The 26,371-nt window shown below is 55.2% G+C and overlaps 1 protein-coding gene across 1 annotated transcript in view; it reads left to right on the top strand.

Moving 5' to 3' along the window:
- The first annotated feature begins 294 nt into the window (after positions 1–294).
- The window catches only part of MPV17 (mitochondrial inner membrane protein MPV17), a 47,477-nt gene continuing 21,400 nt past the window's right edge, over positions 295–26,371 (top strand). The window contains exons 1-2 of the mRNA XM_075063511.1: positions 295–361; positions 6,149–6,236. Of these exons, the coding sequence (XP_074919612.1) occupies positions 296–361; positions 6,149–6,236 (154 nt within the window). The 5' untranslated portion in view covers position 295. The remainder of the gene's footprint in view (positions 362–6,148; positions 6,237–26,371) is intronic.

Below are 26,371 nucleotides of genomic sequence, written 5' to 3'. Positions count from 1 at the left end.
CCAGGGGGCACCGCGGTACCCGACCGGGGGGTTACTCTGCGGGGGGGGGGACAGCCCCACTGCCCAGTCACACCCCAGGGGGCACCGCGGTACCCGACCGGGGGGGGGGTTACTCTGCGGGGGGCGGGGGGAGCCCCCGGGACCCCCCCCCCGCAGGTCTGTCGCGGGGGGGAGGGGCTGTTCGGTGCCCGGCTCAGCCCCTCCCCCGCAGGGGTCTTTGTCACGTTGTGAATAAATCCCGCCCAACTGTGCATGTGACCGGAAGTCGTAGGTCTAGTGCCGAGTACGCGGAAGTATGTGTGGCGTCACTTCCCACTGCACCAATAGGCTGCGGAGGGGCGGGCCGGAGGCGGAAGCACAGGTAGGGGGGATGGGCGGTGTTAATGACGTCACCGCGCGGTCGGGCCCGGGGCCCGCATGTTTTTCTCACCCGGGGACCTGGCGGGGAAGGGGGGTCGGTTAGCGTGGCGGGGTCACGTGGGGCAGGTCATGGGGGGCAATGAGGGAGGGTGGGGGCAGGTCCTGGGGAGGGGGCAGGTCCTTGAGGGCCCAGATCAAACGTGGGGTCAGGTCCTTGGGGGGCTGTCAACAGCTGGTGGGGGGGTGTGGGGGTTGTTTTGGGGGCAGGTCCTTGGGGGTCTCTACGACAGATCACGTGGGGTCAGGTCCTGGGGGGCTGTCACAGCTGGGGGGAGGGGGCAGGTCCTGGGGGGTCTCAGATCACGTGGGGTCAGGTCCTGGGGGGGTGGCACTCAGCCAGGACAGCACATTCAGTGCCAGGGCCTGTGGGGCTGGTCTCCGAGCTCCCCGCGAGCTGGGCAGGCCTGCTGGAAATGAGGTGCTGGGAGATGAGCGCAGCGCCCCAGGGCTCTCCCCAGCACTGGAGAGCAGGACTGGCCCCGCTGCCCCAGAGGCTGCAGCCCTCCCTGGGCTGTTCCCGCTCCCCCAAGTACTCCCACCTCCTGAGACTGTCCAGAGACCAGGACAGCTCAGAAAGTGCCTCCTCTCAGCAGCCCTGCTCCTCTCGTGTGTCCCCTCTGCCAGTGGCAGCGTGCTGGGGCAGCTGGGTGAGTCTGTGCAGGAGACAGGGCAGCGCCTGGGGCACAGCACTGGGCTCAGCATGCGCAATGCACGGCGGGTCTCACTCCTTCCTGTGAGGCGCTGACGCTCTCAGAGAGAAGAGAACAAGCGAAGTCTGGCACCCCACACTGCCTGGGGCCAGCCCTTCAGCTGGGGCGGGAGGGAAGGCATCTGTACCAGGCCCACGAAAGGTGCTTCAGGGCAGGGGGTGCAGTTTGAGGCCAGTTGCCTGGACACTTTTCCATTAAGAGCTTAAAAGAAAATCCGCTTCCCTGGCTTCTCATCCGCCCCTCCCAGCCACCAGCACTGGGGCACGCAGGCAGGGGAGACCAGCTAAGGGCATTTCAGCTCTCATTCAATCTCCGCCAGAGGCTCCCCAGCAGCTGAGGCAGCCAGCCTGGACAGGTGCTTCGCTGAGTGGATTTGTTACCTGCAGCCACAGCCCTTGGACTCGAGACACTTTAGGGCCAGACAGGGCCAATCATGATCATCTTGGCCTACACATGGCAGGCCACAGAACCTCACCCCACTACACCTGTGATAGCCAGAGGCTCTGGGCCTGAGTCACTGACATCCTCCAATCATGGTTTAAAGACTTCACGTGACAGAGACTCCACTATTCACATAAGTTCAAACCAGTGAGTGACCCAGGCCCCAGGCGAAACCGCCCCTCATCCTCTGCTAATCTAAGCTGGGGGAAATTCCTTCCCTGCCCTAAATCTGGGGAATCAGTAAGTAGCATTTTCATTACTTGTTTTTTGGTAGCATTATTCAGAATCTTTTTTCATTTGTTACTGATTTGATATTGTATAGTGCCTTTTACTCGCACCAAAGACCTCCTCAGGATTGCAAACCAGGGCCCAAATTTTCAAATTATTTTGCCTAACTTGAGACAACTAGACCCATATTAGTTGAAACTATAGTAAAGAACAGAATTACCAGACACATACATGAACACAATCTGTTGGGGAAGTGTCAACATGGCTTTTGTAAAGGGAAAGTATGTCTCACTGATTTATTAGAATTCTTTGCACAAGGGTGATCCAGTGGATATAGTGTAACATGGACTTTCAGAAAGCCTTTAGTGAGAGACTGTGTCAAAGGCTCTTAGGCAGAGTCAGCTGTCATGGAATAAGAAGGTAGGTTCTCTCACGGATCAGTAACCAGTTAAAAGAAAACAAAGGATAGGAATAAATGGTGAGTTTTCAAAATGGAGGGATCTATACTGGATCCAGGACTGTTCAACATATTCATAAATGGTCTGGGAAAAGGTAAACAATGAGGTAACAAAATTTGAAGAAGATACAAAACTACTCAAGACAGTTAAATCCAAAGCAGACTGCGAAGAGTTACAAAGGGATCTCACAAAACGGGGCAACTGGGTGTAACGATGCTGGTTCTGGTGGGACCCAACTGAGAGTGCCAAAGCAGGACAAATTACTTAAAGCAGGGCAGTTGCAGCCCAAGGCTGGGGTTTTTCCACCTCTAAGGCAAACCAAACCAGACAGACACACAGGACTGTAGTTTTACCCCACTGGCTAACCAGAAGTCACACAAGCAATTCCCTTAGATACTCCAGTTTCCCAGTCTCACCACCAGTGCCACACGTCCTGGGGATGAATGGTTATGAAAACCAATACTCCAGTAAGAGAAAAAAGGTTCTCTCGATCCCAGAGGACCAAGCCCCAGACCCAGGTCAATATACCAATCAGATCTTACCCACAAATCACGCTGTTGCCATTCCTTTAGAATCTAAAATCTAAAGGTTTATTCATAAAAGGAAAAAGGTAGAGGTGAGAGCTAGAATTGGTTAAATGGAATCAATTCCATACAGTGATGCAAAGTTCTTAGTTCAGGCGTAGCGTGAGGAATACACTGCAAGGTCAAATCAAGTCTCTGGAGAACATCCCCCGCTGGGATGGGTCATTCAGTCCTTTGTGCAGAGTTTCTATGTGGCAAAGTCCCTCCAGAAGTAAGAAGCAGGATTGAAGACAGGATGGAGATGAGGCATCAGCCTTTTATAGTCTTTTCCAGGTGTAAGAACCTCTTTGTTCTTACTGTGGAAAATTACAGCAAAATGGAGCCTGCAGTCACATGGGCAAGTCCCTGCATACTTTGCTGAGTTGTAAGGTGCATCTGCCTTCTCTCAACGGGTCACCAAGCAGGCTAGGCAGAGCTAACACCAACTTATCTGGGATGTCACCCAGAAGCACAGCATAAGTTTGAAATACAGACAGTATAGAGCCAATATTCATAACGTCAACTACAAAATGATACAGACATAGACAGCATAATCCTAACCAGCAACCTATAACCTCTCCATAGACCCCTCGCACGACAACTTTTATACAATATTTGCTGCAAATATAGAACAGTAGTTGCAACAGTGATCTCTACAGTTACAGATTATGTTAATAACATGACACTGGGCCACCAATTTGCAGATGAAATTTAATGTTGATAAATGCAAAGTAATTGCACATTGGAAAACATAATCCCAGCTATACTTACAAAATGATGGGATCACCTGTTACCACTAAAGAGAGATCTTGGAGTCATTGTGGCCAGTTCTCTGAAAACATCCACTCAAAGTGCAGCGGCAGCCAAAAAAGTGAACAGAATGTTGGGAATCATTAGAAAAGGGATAGATAATGAGACACACAATATCATTGTGCCACTATATATTTATAGGTACGTCAAAACCTTGAATACTGCCTGCAGTTCTGGTCACCACATCTCAAACAAGGTTTATTAGAATTTTAAAAGGTTCAGAGAAGAGCAACAAAAATGATTAAGGTATGAAACAGCCTTAGATTGTGCAGAGAGATTAATAAGACTGGGACTTTTCAGCTTGGAAAAGAGACAATTAAGGGGGGATATGATAGAGGTCTAGAAAATCGTGAATTATGGGGAAGTGAATAAGGAAGCGTTATTTACTCCTTTACATAATAAAAAGGGTCACCCAGTGACATTAATAGACAGCAGTTTTGAAACAAAAGGAAGTACTTCTTCATACAATGGACAGTCAACCTGTCGAACTCATTGCCAGGGGATGTTGTGAATGGCAAGACTATAATCGAGTTCCAAAAAGAATTAGATGAGTTCATGGAGGATAGGTCCATCAATGGCTGTTAGCCAGGATGATCAGGGAAAACCCACATGCTCTGGGTGTCCTTTGTCTCTGGTTGCTGGAATCTGGGAGTGAACAACAGGGGATGGACCCTGGGCACGTGGGTGAGACCCACCAGCCAGACAGCTGGGAAAGAATTCTCTGCAGTGTCCCATCACCGGCCGTTGGGGAGATTTGCTGCTAGCAGTCGCAGATCAGCTCCATGCCATCGTAGGCAGCCCCATCATACCATCCCCTCCATAAACTGATCACACTCAGGCTGGAAGCCAGTTCGAGGTTTTGTCCCCACTGCTCCCCTTGGGCGGCTACTCCAGAGCTTCACTCCTCTGGTGGTGAGAAACCTTCATCTAATTTCAAGTCTAAACGTGCTGATGGCCAGTTTGTAGCCACGTGTTCTTGTGTCCACATGGGCACTTAGCTTCAATAACTCCTCTCTCAGCCTGGTGTTTATCCCTGGGGTGGATTTAGAGGGAGCGATTCAATCTCCCCTCGGCCTGCATCTGGTCAGGCTAAACAAGCCGAGGTCATTGAGTCTCCTCGCGTAAGGCAAGTTGTAGACAGGCCAGACTCACCCCTGGGGTGCCTCCTGCTCATGACTTCTGGAATTAGCTCAGTTCAGCTCTGGAGCACTCTCTGCAGGCTGGTGATCCACCTGTCCTCTGGCCCCCATGTCCCTCCCTGGACCAGGTGCCCTTTTACATGGGGTGCTGCCCCGTGGCAATAACCCCTTTCTCTCTGGGTCTCCCCTCCCCAGAGAACCCCCACCTTGCCTCAGTGTATAGCTGCTGCCAGTCATTGTCTAGCCGCACACCCTGGGCAGACTGCAGTATCAGCCTACTCATCACTGGTAGGGAGGGTTTGAACCTGCTGCCTTTGCCTACCCCTGGGTTGCCTTCTGCAACCCCCAGTATCTTTTAGCCCAATGCTAGGCCGCAGCCTGGGGCTTTCCAGGCTGGAGCTCCCCAGCGCCTCTGCCTTTCCCCAGCCCTGCTCCACTCAGGTACCTTATGTCCCACTCCCTACAGCCAGACCCAGCTCCCTCTATAGCCAGAGAGAGCCTTACTTGGCTTCTGGCTCACAGCCTCTTATAGGGGCCAGCTGGGCCTGACTGGAGCATGGCCACAGCTGAGCCTACTTTCCCCAATCAGCCCAGGCTTCTTGCCCCAGCCTAAAGCTGCTTTCTCCAGCCACAGCCCCCTCCCAGGGCTGTTTTTAACCCCTTCAGGGCAGGAGCAGGTGTCCACCCTGCTACACAGGTTCTCCGTTCCTGCAATCAGCCTCGTCGCCCTTCTTTGCACCTCTTCCAGTCTGAATTCATCTTTCCTACCCACGGGAGAGCAGCTCTGCTCACATTGTCCAGCCGAGGGCTCACCAGTGCCTGGTATAACGGTACTAACATGTCCCGTCTCTCTGGGAAATCCCTCGCCTGACGCACCCTAGGACTTCGTTAGCCTTTATCACGGCCGCGTCACACTGGTGGCTCATAGTCACCCCGTGATGGACCCAGACACCCAGGTCTCTCCTCCTCCATTGCTTCCAACGGAGACGTCCCCAGCTTAGAGCAGGGATTCCCCAAGTGTGTGACCTGGCACCTTGGCATGGGTATCTCTGCTCTCCTCCCTTGGACTGGGCCTGCTTGGCACTGGGCTGGGAGAGCAGGTGGTGCTGGAGATGAGTGTGTCCTGGGGCAGTTACCTGTTTGTGCACATTGTGGTGCTGTGAGCACAGCTGACAGAAGTGAGGCAAAGGTGTATGGGGGGGCCTTGCTCTAGGCTCTGTCACACTCACTGGGGGCTGATTCTCCTCCACTTCCTGCCCCGGGAGTCTGTGCCATCATTAAACAGACGCTGTCTCTCGCCATGCTGGCAATTGGGAAGGCTGCAGAGGGCGAGGAGGGGAAAGAGGGCAGTGTGACTTACCTCTGCCTTGTCTGTGCAGCTGGCCGCAGGCAGGATGGCAGCGCTGTGGAGGTCATACCAGCGGCTCATGGCCCAGCACCCCTGGAAAGTGCAGATCCTCACAGCTGGTAAGAGCCTCTGGCCTTTCCTTGGAGGGTCTCTGCGTGGGGGGTTTCTCAGAGGCTAAGCACGGAGCAGGCCCCAGGCCCGGGAACTGCAGGGTGGAGCAAGGCAAAGGTCCATGGAGTGAGCTGGGTCTCATGCTCTGGAGCTGGGACCCTTCTAGCTGCTGCCCACACTCGGGTCTGTGGACAGAGAATGCTGCGCCTCGGGGCTGGGGAGCTGGGCAGCTAGCCGTAGTCAGGGGCGCGGGCAGGCAAGACGCCTACCTAGGCAGGGCTGGCTCAGTTCCTCCCCTTGATGCCCTGGTGTTACACACGCGCATGCCCCGGTACTTGGCTGAACACGCAGAGTTGCTGCTTTGGGGCCTAGAGCAAAGCTGGTGGATGGCCAGGAGCAACACTTTGGGACATCCCCTCGCCAGCAAGTGAGCCAGTGCCTCCCCCTGTCTCCCCTCTGTTTGGGGCTGCTGGGGAAGGTGCCAATTCCAAGTCTGAGACGTGTCGTCCCATGCACGTCTACCATTCACTCAGCCCAGCCCTGGCTGCAGCTTCAGCAGTGACTCTGCTGGGCTGTGTTGGGGAGGGTGGGGGGCCCAGGGACCCTTCCAGTATGAGTGTGGACGTGGGGCTGGGGCGCTGGCAGTGCGGGGCCAGAGGCCGTGCTGGGATGTGGTTGGAGCCCCGCCCTTGTTGGAGCGCTGGGTGTGCTGTGCCCAGTGGCAGTGGGTCCTGGCTGTGCTCTGGGGCAGGGAAGTTGAACGCGAGAGGAGCCCCCAGCTGCATGTGCCGGGGCTGTCGACCTGTTAGTGAGCCGGGCAGGGAGTCACCTTCTGGTGGGTGCTTGGCTCTGGAACGAGCTCCGATGCCCTGTCGGAGTCACATTCCCCGTCCCCTGCTTGAGTGGCGGGGGCGGGGCGCTGAGGTGGGCAGCAGCTTTGGCCAGTTGAAGCTGTTCCCTCCCTGCCAGCCCCGCACCCCACTGTTCCTTCCCCAGGCGCCGCAGGCCAGGCCTGAGCTGTCAGCTGCAGCCAGGAGAGGGCAGCACACACTCAGGTTTAGGCGCCGTCCAGGGCTGAGCTCGCATCTAAGGGGTCTCTGGCGTCTAAGGGGGCCTCTGCTTCCGTCTGGGCCAGGCCAGTCACTCCCGGCTCTCCCCTGCCCCTCCTCAGTGCTGGGGCTGCCGCTGTCTCCAGGGGTCACTCCTGTCCTGCAGCTCCCCAGGCGTGCACACGGGGCTGGCTCGGGCTAGAGCTCGAGCTCGGCCCCAGCCCCAGGGCTGGCTGGATGGCCCAGGCTATGAGCACAGGACAGTTCTGAGCTAAGCCAAAGACAGCCTGGCTAGGCTGGGCCCTGTCCCGCCCAGAGATCTGCCAGGCTGGGCCCTGGAGCTCTTTGCTCCCCTTTATGCAGCATTGCGCCCTCAACCTGGCTGGGGAGCGAAGCCCTGGCCCCTTCCACCAGTCCTCCTGCTGCTCCTTGGTCTGCCCTGAGCAGAGTCCAGATGGGTATCCCCTGCAGAGAAACAGGCTCCTGCCCAGAGCTCCAGCCATGCAAGGGGATGGCCCTGGGTCCCAGTCCCTGCCAACTCTGGGGGCAGGGACCCTGAGTGAGTGTGAGGAGCTGGAGGACGATAAGAGCCAGGCTCCAGGAACCCCGAGTTGGCTAGTGGAGGGGCAGCTTGGTGCTGGGGGGCAGGGACCCACCCTGGCAGCTGGCTCAGAGCAGGGTGAGCACCAGGGGGCTCTGGCAGGGAGCAGAGTGAGGCTACGTGGCTGGGACAAGGTTGGGCATTACTGCCACCAGTGCAGGGTTCCCCCACTTCCCCGGATTAATCCCTTTGTGCCGCAGAGCAGGAGCAGGAGCAGGAGCAGGGCTTGGGGCAGGATCCTGGGGCATCAGGGGTGCGTCTTTCTGCCACTCTGCGACGGCAGACGGGGCCAGAGAGCAGGCTTGGAACCAGACTTACCCAGTCAGCACAGTGCTCAGATTCCTGCCCCCAGCCACTCCCCTGCTGCCGAGGGTCCCAGCCTGGTGCCCCGCTGGGCAGCTCAGTGGGCTGACCTCGCAAGTACCAGGCAGGATCGTAACCGCTCAGGCAACCTCTCCTCCCCCCCCTCCCCCCCCGGCACATGTGGTTGTTCATGCATAAGAAGATTAGTCCCTGCTTTAGTGCAGATCTTTGCAGTGACGGACCCGCCGCTGGGGGGAGCAGGACACTCTGTGGTCTATTGCCTTTTTGTTGGAATGGGTGGGTGTGTGGCGGGGGGTTGGGTCTCTTGGATGCCCAGGCTGGAGTGGGTTTTCCGCCTCCTGGACTTGAGACTACGGTGATGTGGCCCACAGCGGCCTGATCTGTGTGTGGAGGCTGTGGCCAGGCGCTGGCTCTGGCCCAGTGGGATGAACTGGACAAGCACAGGCTGGGGAGTTTCCCAGGAGATGTCTGGGGGTGGTTCTGGACCTGCTTGGGCGAAGGGCCCTGCAGCCTAGCAGGCAGAGGCAGAACAAGAGCTGGAGCAGTGGCTCGCAGTCGTTCCAGACGACTGTGCCCCTCTCCCCAGGCTGGTTGTCCCGCGCACCCCACGTTTCACCTCACTTACAAAATCAGACATAAAAACCCAGGAGTGTCCCAGCCACACCGTTACTGACAAACTACCGACGTTCTCAGTGTCACCGGCGAATTATAAACCGCGTGGAACGGAACTCGTGTACATACGGGTCAGTCTGTGGTGTACCTAGGGCAGTAGGAACGAGTCCCTGGCTGAAGGAAATGTTAGTTTGTGCTGATGTCGCTAGTGCTTTTTATGTGGCCTGTTGTAAGACTAGGGCAATATCTGAAGGAGTGCGTGGACCCGCTGGGTACCCCCTGGCTGCATGTCCCCCTGGGGTGCACAGCACAGGGCTAGAGAGCGCAGGGTCTACCGTGAGGGGTCTTTACCTCCAGCCTGGCTGGCTCTGCCTCACGCTCAGCTCCGGGTCCCCAGCAGGGCTGGTCTGGACCCTGGGCCCCTGTGGGAGGCTCCTGGGCCTGGGCCATGCAGGAGAGCAGGCGAGCCAGTCACAACTGCCCCTTACGGCCTTCAGCTGTCCGACTGCCCCCTGCTGAGGCTGAATTGGCAGGGACCCTGGAGGGCGAAAGGCTCTCTCCTGTCTAGGCCGCGGAGCCAGTGGGGGCCTGGGGCTCAGAGCACCAGAGGGCAGGGGCCGACCACCAGACCTGGGAGACCAGCAGCTGCCCCCGGGGCGGGTTCCTCATTAGTGTTACTGGAGAGCCTGGGACCCGCTATGGGCACTGCATCCCTCTCACTGGCCCAAGGCCCGAGAGATGGACAGCTGGGCAGTGTCTCTGCACACTGCCAGCCTGGCCCCTGGTTCTTTGGGGGCCTCGTGGCAAAGGAGGAGGCATGTGAACCGGGGGCAGGGAGGGGCCGGGACCCACCCCCATGTGGGGGGCAGCCAGGAGCAGCACCGAAAGCCTGTTAGAAATGTAGCGGGTGGGCAGTGGAACTGGCCCCAGCAAGCGGCCCTTCAATGGTAGGCTGGGTGAGGCTGGGCTGTGTCAGGCCATGGCAGTGTCTGAGGCGTTAGCAAGGAGGGATCCCGATGCACTCAGAGTGCTGGGCTAGGACCGCGATCTTCCAGCAGCACCTTGACTGCTCTGCTCAGCTCAGCTGCCCCAGCCAGGGCTCGTGGTGGGTTCCTGGTACGAGGTTGGAGTCCTGCGTTCCATTTCCAGGAGGAGAGTTGTGGGCAGGGGGTTGGCTGCAGTGTCTGGGCTGGCGAGGAGTCTTTTTCTGGGCTTGTGGCCTCCCGACTCCAGGAGGGTTTGGGCCAGAGCCTGGCTGGACAGCAGCAGTGTCCCGCCAACACCAGTTATTGGCAAGGCACATTCGCTGCGGAAGCTGGGCTGCTCTGCTGACGGGAGCCATGTTAGCACAGAGACAGGATCTGCTTTCGCTCCAGCTCTGGGGTCTCCGGCGCCCATCCAGGCCAGGGGGCTGGCTCCCTTGGCTTTCACCTGCCTTGGGCAAGGCTGACAGCCAGGTGACAGGCTTTGGGGCAGCACAGGGTCCTGCCTCTTGCTGCTCAGCAGGCAAGGTGCACAGCAGGGGTGGGGAGCAGGACCAGGCGCGTGCCTGGGGGCGGTTGCTGCAAGGCATCACAGTGCCAGCGGTGAAGGTGGTGCTGCAGCCCAGCTGCTCTCTGGCTAGAGGGACCCAATGCTTGGCACTTGCAGGCATTTCCAGTGTGCTGGGTTTGACGCCCCAGTGACTGAGCCTGTTTGACGTGCTGCCTTCAGGCTCACTGTGTAATTCCTGGGCATGAATCCCAAAGGATGCGGGTGCCTCGGCTGCCCATTCAGGTGCAGAGTTGGGAGGAATTCCTAGGCTGTCAGGTCCACTCCCGCTCACCTGCAGCATTGGGACGAGAGCCCTGTTCTAATGGGCTGAAGAGGAGCCAGCTGCTAGCAGCTTCCTGCAAACAAGCCCTCACGGCAGCGTCTTGAAGCTAGAGCCTGCTGCTCAGGGCTGCCTGCTGGCCGGGCATGGCTGAATCTCCAGCCTGTAGCATGACGACAAAATGCAGCTGTGAGCCAGGCCTGAACTTGCTGTTCTCTGAGCATCCGTGGGACTTTGCCCCTGCTCAGTTTCCTCTCCTAGCTCTGGCAGCGCAGAGTGCCAGCCAGCCAACCTGTGTCCTGAGTGGGGTCCTGTGAGCCCCTCCTGCTCTTGCTGTCAGAGTGAGTCAGCAAAGCAGCTCCACCCTGCTCCTGGCACTAGCCCGGCTGACCTGCTGTGTGACCTGCTTCCCTCCCTGCCCCTTTTGGCTGGCATGGTTATGGGGCAGGGCTGGCTCTCACCCAGATATACTGTGCCTGGCAGGGGCAACACGTTGGAGGGACACAACAGGGAGCACCAGCTAACGGGGGGGCACATGCCCCCCCACGTGGCCTGCACATTAAGGACAGCTACATTATTCAGTTGCTTCTGTCCCGTTGATGCCTGGAGATAATTTTTAAGTCTTCTGAAGCTGGAGAATGAGTTCAGGATGATACAGGCAGAGTGAGAAGGATTCTTATGCATTTGCAGTACTCTGGAAAGCTAGTGCTTCCAAAGCACTGAATATGAGTCCAAGATCTTTTTCCTGATGGGTAACAGCTAATTTTAGGCACCATTGTTTTGTATGTATAGAATCATAGAATATCAGGGTTGGAAGGGACCTCAGAAGGTATCTAGTCTAACCCCCTGCTCAAAGCAGGGCCAATCCCCAACTAAATCATCCCAGCCAGGGCTTTGTCAAGCCTGACCTTAAAAACCTCTAAGGAAGGAGATTCCATCCCCTCCCTAGGTAACCCATTCCAGTGCTTCATCACTGTCCTAGTGAAAAAGTTTTTCCTAATACAGGCAGTCCTCCACTTTATGACATTTGAGTTACAACAAACGGCACTTACGCCATTTATAAAGGGACACCCTGTTTCGACTTTCCGACAGAAATTTCGACTTTATGATGCTTGAGCTGACGCAACGCCATGCCAGTGAACAAGTTCATAGGTGCACATCGACATTCTACGCAGCTGATCTCCCTGAGGGAAGGTTCGACATATTGAACCCACAGGTCCAACATATTGAAGCCCTTAACATGTTCCTGAATTCATACCTTGTCTTTCAGGATGGTCACGATCAGGGGCGGCTCCAGGCCCCAGCACGCCAAGCGCATGCTTGGGGCGGCATGCCACGGGGGGTGCTCTGCTGGTCACCGGGAGGGCACGCCTGCGGAAGGTCCACTGGAGCCACCTGCTGCCCTCCTGGTGACCAGCAGAGCGCCCCCCGTGGCATGCCGCCCCAAGCATGCGCTTGGCGTGCTGGGGCCTGGAGCCGCCCCTGATCGTGACCATCCTGAAAGACAAGGTACGAATTCAGGAACATGTTAAGGGCTTGGCTCCTAGGCAAGCCACTATGATAACTAAGCAGCTTGTTGGAGTAATCGCCCAGGCTGAGAAACTGTTCATTGTTTGGCTGGAGGATCAGTCTCAGTGCCGGGCTCTGGTGATTTCAGGCAGAATTCAGAAGGCCAGGAGTCTTTATGATGATCTAAAGAAACAACCGGGGAGAGTTCCAGTGCTGAACCTTTTCATGCAAGTAGGGGGTGGTTTATGTGTTTTAAAGCCAGGTCCAATTTGCACAACATCAAGATCTCCAGTGAAGCGGCTGGTGCTGATGAGAAGGCAGCTCGTGTTTTTCCTGAGACATTGGCTGAGAGCATTGAGGAGGCAGGGGTTGTGCTCAGCAAGTTTTTAATGTTGATGGAACTGGGCTCTTTTGGGAAGAAATACTGTTGAGAACCAACATGACCAAAGAGGGGAAATCCATGCAATGGTACAAAGCTGCTAAGATAGAATCACTCTTTTGCTCGGTGCAGATGCTGCAGGTGACTTTAAACTTAACCCTTTGCTTGTGTCTGTTCGGAATCCCCCAGGGCTTTCCAGGGATAGTCCCCGGCATTTCTCCCAGTGATATGGAAACCCCATCCTAAGGCATGGGTCAATGAAAACATCTTTGGGGATTGGTTTAATCATCATTTTGTGCCAAGCATTAGGAATTATTGCAGCAAAAATAATCTTGCATTTAAAGCACTGTTAACCCTCGACAATGCTCCTGGTCATCCACCCAGCCTTGATGACATGCATCCTGACATCAAATTGATGTTTCTGCCCCCAAACACCAATTCATTGTTGCAACCCATGGAGCAGGGGGTAATTGCATCCTGCAAGGCCCACTATCTTAGGCGCACATTTGCCCAGGCCATAAGGGCAAATGAGAGGAAAGTGGCCCAACTCTGAAGGAATTCTGGAAGGGCTTCATCATTTACCATGTATCAGAGGGGTAGTCACGTTAGTCTGGATCTGTAAAAGCAGCAAAGAATCCTGTGGCACCTTATAGACTAACAGACATTTTGGAGCATGAGCTTTCGTGCATCCAACGAAGTGGGTATTCACCCACGAAAGCTCATACTCCAAAACGTCTGTTAGTCTATAAAGTGCCACAGGATTCTTTGCAACATTTACCATGCAGTTAAGAACACTGGTGAGGCATGGAATGAAGTCAAACAATCCAATTTGAATGGTGTTTGGAGAAAATTGTGTCCTGATTTTGTGTCTGACTTCCAAGGATTCACAGACACTGTTGAGGTGACCAACACTGTTGTTGAAATGGGCAAATAACTCAACTTAGACGTTGCACCAGAGGATGTTGTGAAGTTGCTGGCATCACATTCTGAAGAATTGACTAACAAGGAGCTCATTGATCTGAAACAGCAAAAAGGGGCAGAGGAAGAAGACGCACCCACTGTTGAAGAGACTCCTCCTTGTAAAGTCTTGACAACAAAAGTGTTGGCTGAGGCATTTCAGCATTTGGAAGCTGCCTGTCCCTGTCTGAGGAACACAACCCCACCATTGAGTGCAGTGCATCTGTGAATAGGAGCATATCCAACATGTACAGAGAAAGAGGGGAACGTCTGTCCAAACTTCCTTGGACACTTCTTTTAAGTCCTTCCAAATCACTGCCATGAGGGCAGGGAACTGGACTCGATGACCTCTCGAGGTCCCTTCCAGTCCTAGGGTCTATGAATCTATGAAACTTTAAAACCCCCTGAAAACCCCACCCAGTAAGAGCCACTCATGAGCTCAGAAGAAGGTGTCCCATCTCCTTCTTCATTCCTTCCATAGATTTCTTAACCTACAAATCAAATGACAAGATCAGCAATGCCCGGGAACCGATTGTGTCATAAGTCCGAGGACTGCCTGAACTATATTTCTTTATGTACTGTGATGGGGCAAGGCCAGATGGCTACAGTAAAGTACTGAGAAACAGGTATGTTAGCCCCAGGCTAAACAAATCCCTAGGACCCTGGTAACCAAATGGCAGTTGCTCCAGGTTAATCAAGGCACCTGGAGCCAATTAAGATCTTTCTAGAAGGCAGTGAATAGCTACTTTAATTAGAACACCTGCAGCCAATCAAGACAGGCTAATCAGGGCACCTGGGTTTAAAAGGAGCTCACTCCAGTTAGCAAGGAGGACTAGAGAAGAAGAAGTGTGTGTGAGGAGCTGAGCAAGAACGCAAGGAGCTGAGAGTGTTAGATGCACTGCTGGAGGGATTGAGGAGACAACGTTATCAGACACCAGGAGGAAGATCCTGTGGTGAGGATAAAGAAGGTGTTTGATGGAGGCTATGGGAAGTAGCCCAGGGAGGTGTAGCTGTCATGCAGCTGTTACAAGAGGCACTATAGACAGCTGCAATCCACAGGGCCTTGGGCTGGAACCCGAGTAGAGGGTGGCCTGGGTTCCTCCAAACCTCCCAACTCCTGATCAGACACAGGAGGAGCTGACCCAGACTGTGGGAAAGATCACTGAGGTGAACAAATCCGCCAAGAAGCACAGGACGCACCAAGGTAGAGGAGGAACTTTGTCACAGTATGTTTAGCTTATTGTTCTATGGCAGCATGATTGCTATTTACAATATAATAGGTTGATTAGTATAATTACTTGTGTAATAATTGATTGAGTACAAAAACTGGTTTATTTGGTGAAATAAGTGTATTTGGGCCTTGGTTCAGGAACCAATCACCCAGTTGGAAAATGGTTCCAAGTTACAATGTTTTGACTTAAGATGCAATTTTTCAGGAACCAGTTGCGTCAAATCGCGAGATCCCTGCCTGTATCACGGTAGACCTCTCCTACTGCAACTGAGACCATTGCTCCTTGTTCTGTCATCTGCTACCACTGAAACTGTCTAGATTCATCCTCTTTGAACCCTTTCAGGTAGTGAAAGCAGCTATCAAATCCCCCCATTCTTCTCTTCTGCAGAACTAAACAATCCCAGTTCCCTCACCCCTCTCCTCATAAGTCATGTGCTCCAGCCTGCATTCATTTGTTGCCTCCGCCTGGACTCTCCAATTGTCCACATCCCGTCTGTAGTGGGGCCACCAGTTGGTATGCATTTGCCCTAATGCATCACTTGCATTTAACAATTGAATCATCTGCTGTTTCGTTGCCCAGTCCACTCAATTTTGTGAGATCCCTTTGTACTCTCGCAGTCGCCTGGACTTCACCATCTGGAGTAGTTCGCCACCTCAATGTTGACCTCTTTGCAGACCATTTGTGAATATGCTGACCAGCGCGCCCAGTGCAGACCCCTGGGACACGCTATTTACCTCCTCCAGTGAAAACTGAGCATTGTCCTAGCCTTGGTTTACCTGTCTTCTAACTGAGAGCCTGGGATGCTTATCAGTGTCATCGCTTAGGAGCCTTCATTTGATTTAAGGACAAGCCTCTTGTTATCCTCATTCCCCTACCTCTGTTTGTAGAACAGACCCTGCCCTGAAGCAGCACAGAACCCTACTGACTCCGGGCACTGCTGGCCCTTGCTCCCACCGGTATTGGGGGGGCATGTAACCCGCTTGTGCAAAGTGGGAATGGCTGCGCGTCTGTGGATGCTGGGTGGGGAGTAGGACCTGGAAGTGCAGGGGGTTGTTGCTGGGACGGGTGCTTGGGAAGGGGAGGCACACCCTGAGCATAAACAGAGAACCCAGGAGGGGGGTTGGAGGCCAGGTGACACTTCTGCCTGGGACACTAGACAAAGGAAACAAAGGCTGGGGGAGGAGACGGGGGGGAGGCTGAGTGGGAGGCTGGCGGAGTTTCAGTTTGGAAGCTGGCTGGGAAATGGAGGTGATCCCCGACGGGGCTTGGGCTTCCCAAAGGGGCTGTGACCTCCCTGGGGCCCCAGATGGACCTAACTAAGGGGGGTCTTGTTGTCTGTACCGGGAAGACCTGTTTTAGACTGTGTTCCTGTCACCTTAATAAACCTCTGTTTTACTGGCTGGCTGAGAGTCACCTCTGACTGCAAAGTGGGGGTGCAGGACCCTGTGGCTTCCCCAGGACCCCGCCTGGGCGGGCTCGCTGGGGGAAGCGCACAGAGGGACAGAGGATGCTGAATGCTTCAAGGAGAGACCCAGGAGGTGAAGTCGTGTGAGCTTCTTGCCCTGCAGACAGTCTGCTCCAAGGGAGAGGAGGCTCCCCAGAGTCCTGCCTGGCTTGGTGGGGAGCAGTTCCAGAGCATCGCCCAGGGACTCTGTGACACCCCCCCATAGCTCCCTGCCCCTGTCTTCTGTGACTCTTGTGCCGTGGATGCTGCTACATATGGGGGGTGCTGAGAGTTCTGCCCAGGTCCAGCCGGGTCCCCCCGACAGTGCCTGGACCAGGTTGAGAGGGTCTCCTCATGAGCTTGTTTGGCCAAAGTGCCCAGGCTGGGGGCAGCAGTCAGCCAGCGCTCAGCCAGACCCCTATGCCGTGTTCAGGGGAGGGCCATGGGGCTGTCCCTGTGGGACAGACTGGGCTCCCCGGCAGTGCTGGCCTGCGGTAGTTTTGCTTCACTGTTCCCTGGGATGCAGCGATTTAATCTCCCTAAAAGGGTTGGTGACGTGTTGTTTGCTGAGGAGGGGAGGTGGCATAAATCCTGGTGCGAGCCTGGCACTGGGCCATGTTTACCCAGTGCAATCCCGCAAATGGCTCCTTGGCCTCAAGGACGCACCCACCCGTTGTGCTGCCATCAGCTGTTTTGTGTGTCCTGGAGAGCCGCTGCTGTCAGTGGGGCCCATTAGCACGGCTCCTTGGGAGGGCACAGCAGCCTGGCTGGGGAGTGCAGGTCCCAGACAACTGGCCCGGGGCTGCAGAGTGTGGGGCAGGTGATGCGATAGGAGCTGCACGCATGGGGCACGTGGGCACCCCCACTCCTCACCTCCAAGTGTGAGGCGCCCCAGAGGGCTCTGCATGCACATACACACACCCCTGAGTGTGAGGTGCCCCAGAGGGCTCTGCACGCGCACACATACACACACTGAGTATGAGGCACCCCAGAGGACTCTGCACACACACACCTTGAGTGTGAGGTGCCCCAGAGGGCTCTGCACGTGCACACACACACACACCCTGAGTGTGAGGCACAGAGCTCTGCGCACACATACACACCGTGAATGTGAGGTGCCCCAGAGGGCTCTGCGCACACACACATGCACACCCAGAAGGTGTGAGTGAGTGTAAGCTGGCTAAGAGACCTCAGCTGCTCACGAGTGCACTGGCCACTCTGGCTGGTCTCTGCTGGTAGCCCTGCCTCCCACCCTCCATCTTCCTGCCATGCGGCTGCTTCTCAGCCACTGTGGTCAGCTGTTTTCTACCTGATTAATTTTTCTCCTGTGCGTGTAGTGTGGAGCGGCATGGCCGCCAGGCCGGCCAGGTAGGGGAGCGGCGGGTCGGGTCGGGTCAGGTCGTGCTGGTGGCCCGGGGCAGGCCATTCTGTCATGTGGGAGGAGACACGAGAGGTAGTGGCAGGCTGAGGGAGGGGAGAAGCAGGCTGGAGTGCTGGGAGTGTGGAGTGCCAGCCATATGGGAGGAGACATGGTGGTGTGGGGTGTTGGAGAGGGCGGGGCGGGGGACGCGGCTGGCTGGGGAGAGTGAGTTGGAAGGGCAGGGTCAACTGGTGAGAGTGTCTCCAGAGGCGTGGCTGGCCAAGGAGAGTGGGTTGGGGGGCATGGCCGGGACAAGATTTTGTCTCTTCAGTAGACTCAGGGTTTCCTAGTTCATCCCAGCCAGACTCGGGCAGATTCTCTGATCCTGGCTTGTTCCTTTCCTAGGCTGCGTTTGCACTTCCCGCTCTGCTGACACGCCGCAGAGTCACGGCCCTGTGCATGTGTCCTGCAGAGCGAGGGGGCCAAGCGTACAGCACTGATTTGTCTGGGACCCAGAAGAAACAGCTTCCATTTCCAGCTCTGCCACAAAGTCCTCAGGTGGCCTTGGACAAAGGATATCAGCTCGCTGCACCTTACTTGTAAGACGGGCCTGGCCTTCCTCACCTCACAGGGGTGCTGCCACGTTAGATTTGTTCGTGTGTGAGATGCTCAGATACTGTGGTGATGCGGTCAGAGCAAACAGGCAGATGATGTGTAGCCAGCGAGACCAAGGCACGGACTAGCAATGTGCACAGCATTGAGAGAATTGCACCACAGCCAGCAGTAAGCATTTTACAAGGACCTGCGATCGCGAATGGCATTAGCCAGTGCCTCTCCGTAATGTTACAGAGCAGAGCTGGGTTGGGCCTCTGAGGGGTGAATGAGAAAGCGGCAGGGTAAGGACAGCAGCCAGGCTCTCCCAGGGCGGCGGGCTGAGCAGTGGGGCTAGAAGATCGTCGCTGCCGTCGCTGCCGCAGAGGAGGAGGCTGCTGCATTAGGGAGTGGCCTTGGAAGGATTTTAGAGGCACAGTGGGAAGCGCCAGCTGCGGGCACTGGGTGAGCGTTGGCAGAGAAGGGCAAAGGGAAGGAGGTGGAGGAAGGGGCCTAAGGTTTCTGCCAGTTGATGGAATTCGCTCTCTGCTGCCGTCTATTGATGAACCGGGGGAAAGACTTCATGAGCAGAGCTCGTTAGCAGAGACGCTCGTTGGGCCAGGGCGATGGGTTAAATCTGCTCGTCTGGGCTGCAGGGTGATGAGCAGTTCCTGCCCGTGTCGAGTGTGTGATGCTGTAACCTGCCTGCTGAGTGTGGAGGCTGTGCACTGGGGGCTGTGAGAGTTTGCCACATGCGGACAGGATCCTGCCAGTGGGGTGCTGAGGAGACATTTGTCCCCAGGAAGGTGGGAAACTGAGGCAGAGGCTGTGACCCAGGGTGCTGTGGCGGCTGCGGTCCCGCTGTCCGCCTCACAGGACCCAGTGCTGGTGAGGGGTGCACGTTGCCTAGGGGAGATCTCTGGCTGGGGTTTCTGGGTGGGCCCAGGCTGGTTTTGTTGGCAAAGTTAAGAGGAATCCCTGGCAGTGGCCCCTGGCCCAGCCCTGGGGGCTGGTGACACGCCCAGCGAAGGGTCACTTCCGTGCAGAGCAACATGTCCCGCAGCACCTGCAGCAGCTCCTGGCTGGCCCCAGAGGCAGAGCGGGGGGCCTGTGGCTGCAGCAGTCCTGCTCCCTGCCCTTGGACAGGAGCCTTCGGAGGCAGGAGTGTAACTTGTAAATGGATGGTGTAATTAGGAATTAATAGCCACTGGAGAGGCACGCAGGGACTGCAGACACTGTGGCCTACTTAGGCTTGGTCCTGCTTCAGAGTCCTGAGGCGAGGATGAAAAGCAGCCTGCAAGCTCAGCCAGCCCCAGCCAGCCAGCTAGACCCTGTACATCTGGCTCATCCTCTGCTGGGACAGGCGGGAGGGCACCAGAGTCTGCTCTGTGGCCGACAGGCTGTACCATCTCACTAGCCCAGCCTGCCACATGAGAAGCCCTTGGGAGTCCTAGCTCCTGGGTCAGTCTGGACATGCTGGGCTGCCCCAGGGCCATTGCTTCTGGGGTCCCTGAGCCCCGGCCTGACAGCACGAAGCTGGGGAAGTGCTGGGCAGGCTGCAGTGCCTGTGGGCCCTGGCCTCCCCGCTGTCGCGCTCCGACGTGGCAGGAGGCAGCACTGGCTGCTCTCTGCAGATCCCCGGGGGTGCTGCAGGCTGGCACATGTTCCCAGTGGGTTTGGTGCCAGGCATGCAGTGCATGGGTAAGACTGTCCCAGCCTGCATTGGTGCCTCTAGTGCATCTACGTGGCCTGATGCCTTGCTGTGACAAAGTGGGAATGTTCTTAATGTTTGCTCTGAATACTGTGTTGGTGCCTCAGTGTCCCCTATTCAGTTCTTAAGTATCCAGGTGGTGGAATAAGGGTTGTAAATTGCCACGTATTCACAGGGGCGAAAGGAAATGCAGGCCTGTTATTTACCAGGCTGCACGTGGCAATGGACTGTATTGGTAAGGGATGCAAGGAGAGTATGGGCCACGATGCAAACTGCAGACACACACACAACTAAAATTAATCAATTTAAAGTTTTATTGGGGATAGTTACAAGGGGTAGGGGAGCAGCGTATGATTAGCTAATGGAGTTAATAAAACTTAAAACACACAATGACTAAAATATCTACTAACAATATTTATAAACAAAGACACGCATTTAGTAATAACTGATACTTACAAATACAAACCAACGCATAATGACCGGCAACGTAGAGACTTGTTTAAACATGTGAGCTGAGAGAGAGCTTCGAGGTGATCAGGCTCGGTTGCGGGTGTACATGGGATACACAGGATCGTTTTTCTTTCTCCTCTCCCTGCCTGCACATGGCAGGCCGGCCTAAAGTACCTACTATGACATCATAGAAGTGTCATAGGGGACGGGGCCCAAAACCTGTGTGTGTTCGTTTCTGATTGGCACAAGCAAAGTTTACACCAAGTAGGAAGCAGTCCTAATCTGGCTTCGCCCCAAAGGTGAGGAATGCATATGTGTTTTAGAATGCGTTCAACACTGAATGACAAAAGAAGAAGCCAGGGCATACGGATGGCAGTTCTACAGGATGCAGACAGGAACTCATCTTAACAGGTGCCTCAGTGTCCCTATTCAGTTCTTAAGTATCCAGTGTGTGAACAAGGTGTGTGGTTGCTGGCAGAGCAGGGGCCAGTGCACCTAAATGCCTGAGCCCCTGTCTCCTAGCAACTGATGGCCTGGCCCCTCCCTGCAAAGTGCCAGCTGAAGGTGTTGGAGACAAAGGATCAGGTGACCTCCTGGCCCAGGAAACGGGCTGAGCAGAGGAGGAGGAGCTGGAGAGGGGTTGTGTAGTCTAGAGCTGGCTGGGGACAGGAGTGAGTGCAGACGTGGTGCTGGCTCACTGCCCCCCAGAATGGACCTGTGTGGTAAGCCTCCTGTCCGAGATCTGGACTTAGCATCCAAAATCTGGGCGGACCTGAAACTCCCCCAAGTCTCACTACCAGCTTGGATTTCTCGCGCCACCAGATAAGAATAGGCTCTTATCAGCCTGGATTCCCAAGTACTTCTTGGGGGACCCCCTCTGTGGATCCCAACATCCTTTGGAAGACCCCCAAGACCCAGACCCCTGGGTCTCTCTCTCTCCTCTCCCAGCTCCCCCCCTTCCCTGGTTAGCCGGTGCGAGACTAGACTTCACTCCTTGAATGCAAACCAAGAGACTATTCTCTTCCCCCGAGGCAGGCATTCACAGCTATCACAGCTAGCACACAAGGAGATCCCCTCCCGTGTCTCGTAGCAGTAACAGAGAAAACCTCAACCACAAGAGAACAGAGATGATTCTTTCCCGTCCTATGCCCTGGGGACGAATAGGAAAAACCCACACTGCTTTCCTTTCCCTTCTCTGTCTTCCGTGAGGGAGACAGCTACCTGGTACAGAAGTTCTATCCCTTTGCCTCACTAGGAAAAGAAACTCCACCAGTTTTCAAAAGAATTTAATAAAGAAAGAAAATACAAAAACAATAATCTTGCATAGAAACTAATACAGGCTCTTGCTTATAAGAAATATGAAACAGTCTGATTTAAAAGATAGCCCGATTAAACCAGTCCAGCAAATCAACATACATGTAAATACACACAAAGCCGCATCCAAAGCCGAATTACTTTGCTTCCTTTTGTACTCACAGATGTTTAGGAGAAGATTTGAAGATAAGATGGAGTTAGAAGAAAAACTGTTTACCCATAGCCGAGAAACAACAAAGACCTGAGTATACAAATTCCCGCCCCTAGACTTTTAAACAATCCAGTTCTCTGATTGGTTCTCTGGTCAGGTGTTTTTCCCTTTGTTCACCCTTCACAGGCAAAAGAAAATTAACCCTTACCAATTAACCCTTACCTTACCTATCTACTTATGACAACCTGGCCGACGGGTCCGGTTCTCTGTACCCACAAGCTCTGTTTTAGTCCCTGTTCCTGTCATCGAATAAACCTCTGTGTTACTGGCTGGCTGAGAGTCACGTCTGACTGTGAAGTGGGGGTGCAGGACCCTGTGGCTTCCCCAGGACCCCACCTGGGCGGACTCGTTGTGGGAAGTGCAGAGAGGGGCAGAGGATGCTAAATGCTCCAAGGAGAGACCCAGGAGGTGAAGCTGTGTGAGCTTCTTGCCCTGAACAAGTCTGCTCCAAGGGAGAGGAGGCTCCCCAGAGTCCTGCCTGGCTTGGTGGGGAGCAGTTCCAGAGCTTCGCCAGGGGACTCTGTGACACCTGTGCAGGGGTGTGTGCAGCCCATGAGAGAGGCCACCCGCAGAGCCTCCAGGCCGTGTACTGGGCCTGAGTTCCTGGGGGCCGTCTATCGCTCAGGGTTATAGCCCAGCCCTGTGGGAGGGGAGCGAACCCAAGCACTAACCGGGGATGGCAACTGCCCAAGTGAAGTCATCGCGAGGGAGAGATTAATCTAATCTCCTCAGGGACGCAGGCTGCTTCCTGGCGCAGGGACCTGCTCATCCTATTATACTTGGCAGGTGCTGGAGGGGTGAGGTGCTTTGTCACTCACTCCAGTCCCTTCCCCCCGGCTGGGCTCCTGCAGGCTGGCAGGGGGCCCAGCCGCTCTAGGGAATGAATCAATGAAGCCTGCCAGGGCGGTACTGAATGGCTGCACATTTATCAATGGAGGGACGGAGAGGAGCTGTCGGAAGTGCTGCCCAGGGAGACGCAGCCAGGCAGGTTCTGGGCTCTCTAGCCCAAGCCCTCCTGTGACTTGGGCCCCCTGTCCCGACCATCCTCAGGGACACACACTGGAGTCTGGCTGCTCCCCTTAGCATCATCCGCGGCAACAAGCTTCCCTGTCGCCCACAGCATGCCCAGCTCATCCCTCGTCCATGCACTGGCACCATGTCTCTCTCACTCGTGCGCCAGGCCTGGCTCAGGCGGGAAAGCTGAGGGCCTGCTCGTCCTTCAGGGCTGGGCTTCTGCCCCAGCTGTTCGCCAGGTGCCAATTGCTGCTGGTGCAGGGGCGTGATTGGCACCGTGGTGGCTGGTGCCTCTCCGGGCTGTTCTCCGGGCACTGTCCTGCTTTGGCCAAACCCCTAGGTTAGTGGGGCTGGTGCCAGGAGCCTCCCTGGAGCTGCTTCCTGAGCCAGGCTACCTCAGGCCCTTGTTGGCCATCTGAGCCCCTGGAGATCTCGCACGGAGCAGGAATGCCCCAGGCATGGGACTGGAGTCCATGCCCCTAGCACCAATCCGCAGGCCTCAGCAGTTGGACTGATGGTGCCAGTGGGAGCCCGCTCCTTGCGTGGCACAGGCTCAGCCGCAGACTGTGTGAACGAAGCAGCAGCACTGGGAAAGGAACCCGTCCCGAGCTGCCAACGGCAGTAATCTGTTTTAGAGGCTCAGGTTTTCAAATCCAAATGACACCGCAGACTCTTCTTGGCCCAGCCCAGCGAGCGGAGACGCATGGTCTGACGTCATCAGAGGCTGCGGCAGAGCCCGGGCAGCGTGGCCCCAGGAGCACTCGGCTAAGGCAGGACTCTGCCCTTGGGGTACTTGAGACCGGCAGGCTGTGGGCTTCCACTCGGGCCCATGGCTGGAGTTGACCCATGGGCTGGTGTAGGGTCAGCAGACAGGAGGGGAGCACACAGTGGGGGGCTGAGAGAGGGCCCTGAAAACACCAGCCCTCCCCCTGGAACTGTACAGCCTGGGGCCTGGCATGTCCCCAGCAGAGGTGTGGTCCCATCGCTGCGTTTTAGCCATGAATGAGCCCCTGCTGGCTCAGGCCTTCCACCCGCTGGGCTTGAGCCAGGACCCCTGGCCGCTCTGGGGGTACGTTGGCACAGTGATGAAAGCCCCGCAGCCTGGGTCTAACAATGACTGTGTGACCGTTAGCCTGAGCTCCTGTAGCCTCCAGCCTTGCGGACAGATGTCCGTCCCTCGTCCCCTCCGGGGGGGCGGCAGGGCTTGCTACGCTTTGCCTTTGATCCGCCCATGGTGTGCCGGGGGTGACCACCAGGCAGAGCTCGGAGGGTGCTGTACGTGCAGCCTCGGGGGCCCTGGGCCTGGAGTTGGTGTTAAAGGGACACAGCTGACATCTGAGAACTGCCCGGCAGCCCTTGTGACTAGCCGCCCTGCTCCCTCATAGGGGTGCTTTGCTCTGCTGGCCCCACGGTGCATGGGCAGTGATAGCTGCAGAGCGGGCCCCACTGGTTTGTGGATGTTGATGGCACTTGGTTGCTCATGCCATGGGTCGCTGTGCTGCAGGGAGCAGTGGGGGCTCAGCAGGGGATGCTCTCCCCAGCCGTCAGTGCTGGCCCTATTGCCCCAGTGTGGCGCTAGGGGGCCTGTGAACATAAGAACAGTCAGACCAAGGGTCCATCTAGCTCAGGATCCTGTCTTCCCATGGCGGCCAATGCCAGGAGCCCCAGAGGGAATGAACAGAGCAGGGAATCGTCCCATGATCCATCCGCTGTCGCCCTTTCCCAGCTCCTGGCAAACAGAGGCTGGGACACCATCCCTGCCCAGCCTGGCTAATAGCCATTGATGGACCTGTCCTCCAGGAACTTCTCTAGTTCTTGTTTGAACCCTGTTCTAGTCTGGGCCTTCACAACATCCCCTGGCAAGGAGTTCCACAGGTTGTTAGTGCTTTTTGTGATGAAATACTTCCTTTTGTTTGTTTTTAAATCTGTTGCCTATTCATTTCATTGGATGGCCCCTAGTTCTCATGTTATGAGAAGGAGTAAATAACACTTCCTTATTTACTGTCTCCACACCCGGCATGATTTTATAGACCTTTATCACATCCCCCCCTTAGTCTTCTCTTTGCCAAGCTGAAAAGTCCCAGTCTTATTAATCTCTCTTCATATGGCAGCTGTTCCATCCCTGAATCATTTTGTTGCTTGTCTCTGAACTTTTTCAATTCTAATAGACCTTTTTTGAGATGGGGCGACCACATCCGCACGCAGTATTCAAGGTGTGGGTGTTCTATGGATTTATACACTGGCAGTATATTTTCTGTCTTATTATCAGTAATGGTTCCTAATATTTTGTTAGGTTTTTGTTTGTTTGTTTGTTTTTACTTCCGCTGCACATCAAGCAGCTGTTTTCAGAGAACTATCCACAATGACTCCTGGTCCCAGAACAGAGTCCTGGGGGACCCCGCTTTTTACCTTTCTCCACTATGAAAACTGACCATTAATTCCTACCTTTTGATTCCTGTCTTTTAACCAGTTACAGATTCAGGAGGGAACCTTCCCTCCTCTCCCATGACAGCTTTCTTGCTTAAGAGCCTTTGGTGAGAGACCTTGTCAAAGGCTTTCTGAAAATCCAAGTACACTATATCCACTGGATCCCTCTGGTCCACATGCTTGTTGATCCCCTCAGAGAATTCTAATAGATTGGTGAGGCATGATTTTCCTTTACAAAAGCTGAGTTGACTCTTCCCCAACAAATAATGTTCATCGATGTATCTGACAATCTGTTCTTTACTATGTTCCAACCATTTTGCCCAGTACTGAAGTTAGGCTCACCGGCCTGTAATTGCCAGGATTGCCTCTAGAGCCTTTTTATAAATATCAGCATTACATTAGCTACCCTTCAGTCATCTGGAACAGAGGCCTCTTTGGGAAAAGGTCCTCAGCTGCAGGACACCTGCCCAGAGCCAGGCTGGGGTGCTGGTGGGTTGGGGCTGCAGGGAGCAGGCTAGCAGGGAAGGCAGTTGCTGAGAAGCTAGATGACTTCTTTGCATTAGTCTGCAGGGAGGAGCATGGGGGGGACATTCCTATCCCAGAGCTGCTCCTTTTTGCTAGGAAAGACAAGGCGCTGTCAGAGAGTGAGAGGTCAGGAGAAGGCACCAGCCCTGGCTGCTCCATTCCCCGGGGCTGAGGCATGGGGTGGACAAGTGGCTAGCAGAAGTATCCAAATGCTCATTAAATGCAGCTCTGTTGCAGAGAACTGGAGAGTAGCCAATGCTGTACCTGTACTGAAAAAGGCTCTGGGATGAGCCTGGGGAGCTGTTGAAATGATCAGTAAAAACAGAGCAGCAACCCCCTGTGACGGTGCTGCCTGTGGGAGCCAGCTGAGGTCACTCAATCAGGGTGAACTGCAAACAAAACAGGGCAGACAAATCCCAAATGCTGGTGGTTATTCCACTACTTAGATTTACCAAGCCAGCACAAAACAGCTTCTATAGTACCTCACTGGTTACTTAGAAGTTTAAACCACGCAGTTCCCTTAAAGTGCCCAGCCTCAGGCCTGAACCTTTCTTTTAATGATGGAAGTAAGATTTTCAGGGAAAGTCATCAATCATATCTCCACAGGTGTTGTCTGGACG

Source organism: Chelonoidis abingdonii, chromosome 3, assembly GCF_003597395.2.
Source record: "Chelonoidis abingdonii isolate Lonesome George chromosome 3, CheloAbing_2.0, whole genome shotgun sequence".
Classification (NCBI taxonomy): Eukaryota; Metazoa; Chordata; order Testudines; family Testudinidae; genus Chelonoidis; species Chelonoidis abingdonii.
This window is presented reverse-complemented; position numbering and strand designations above follow the sequence as displayed.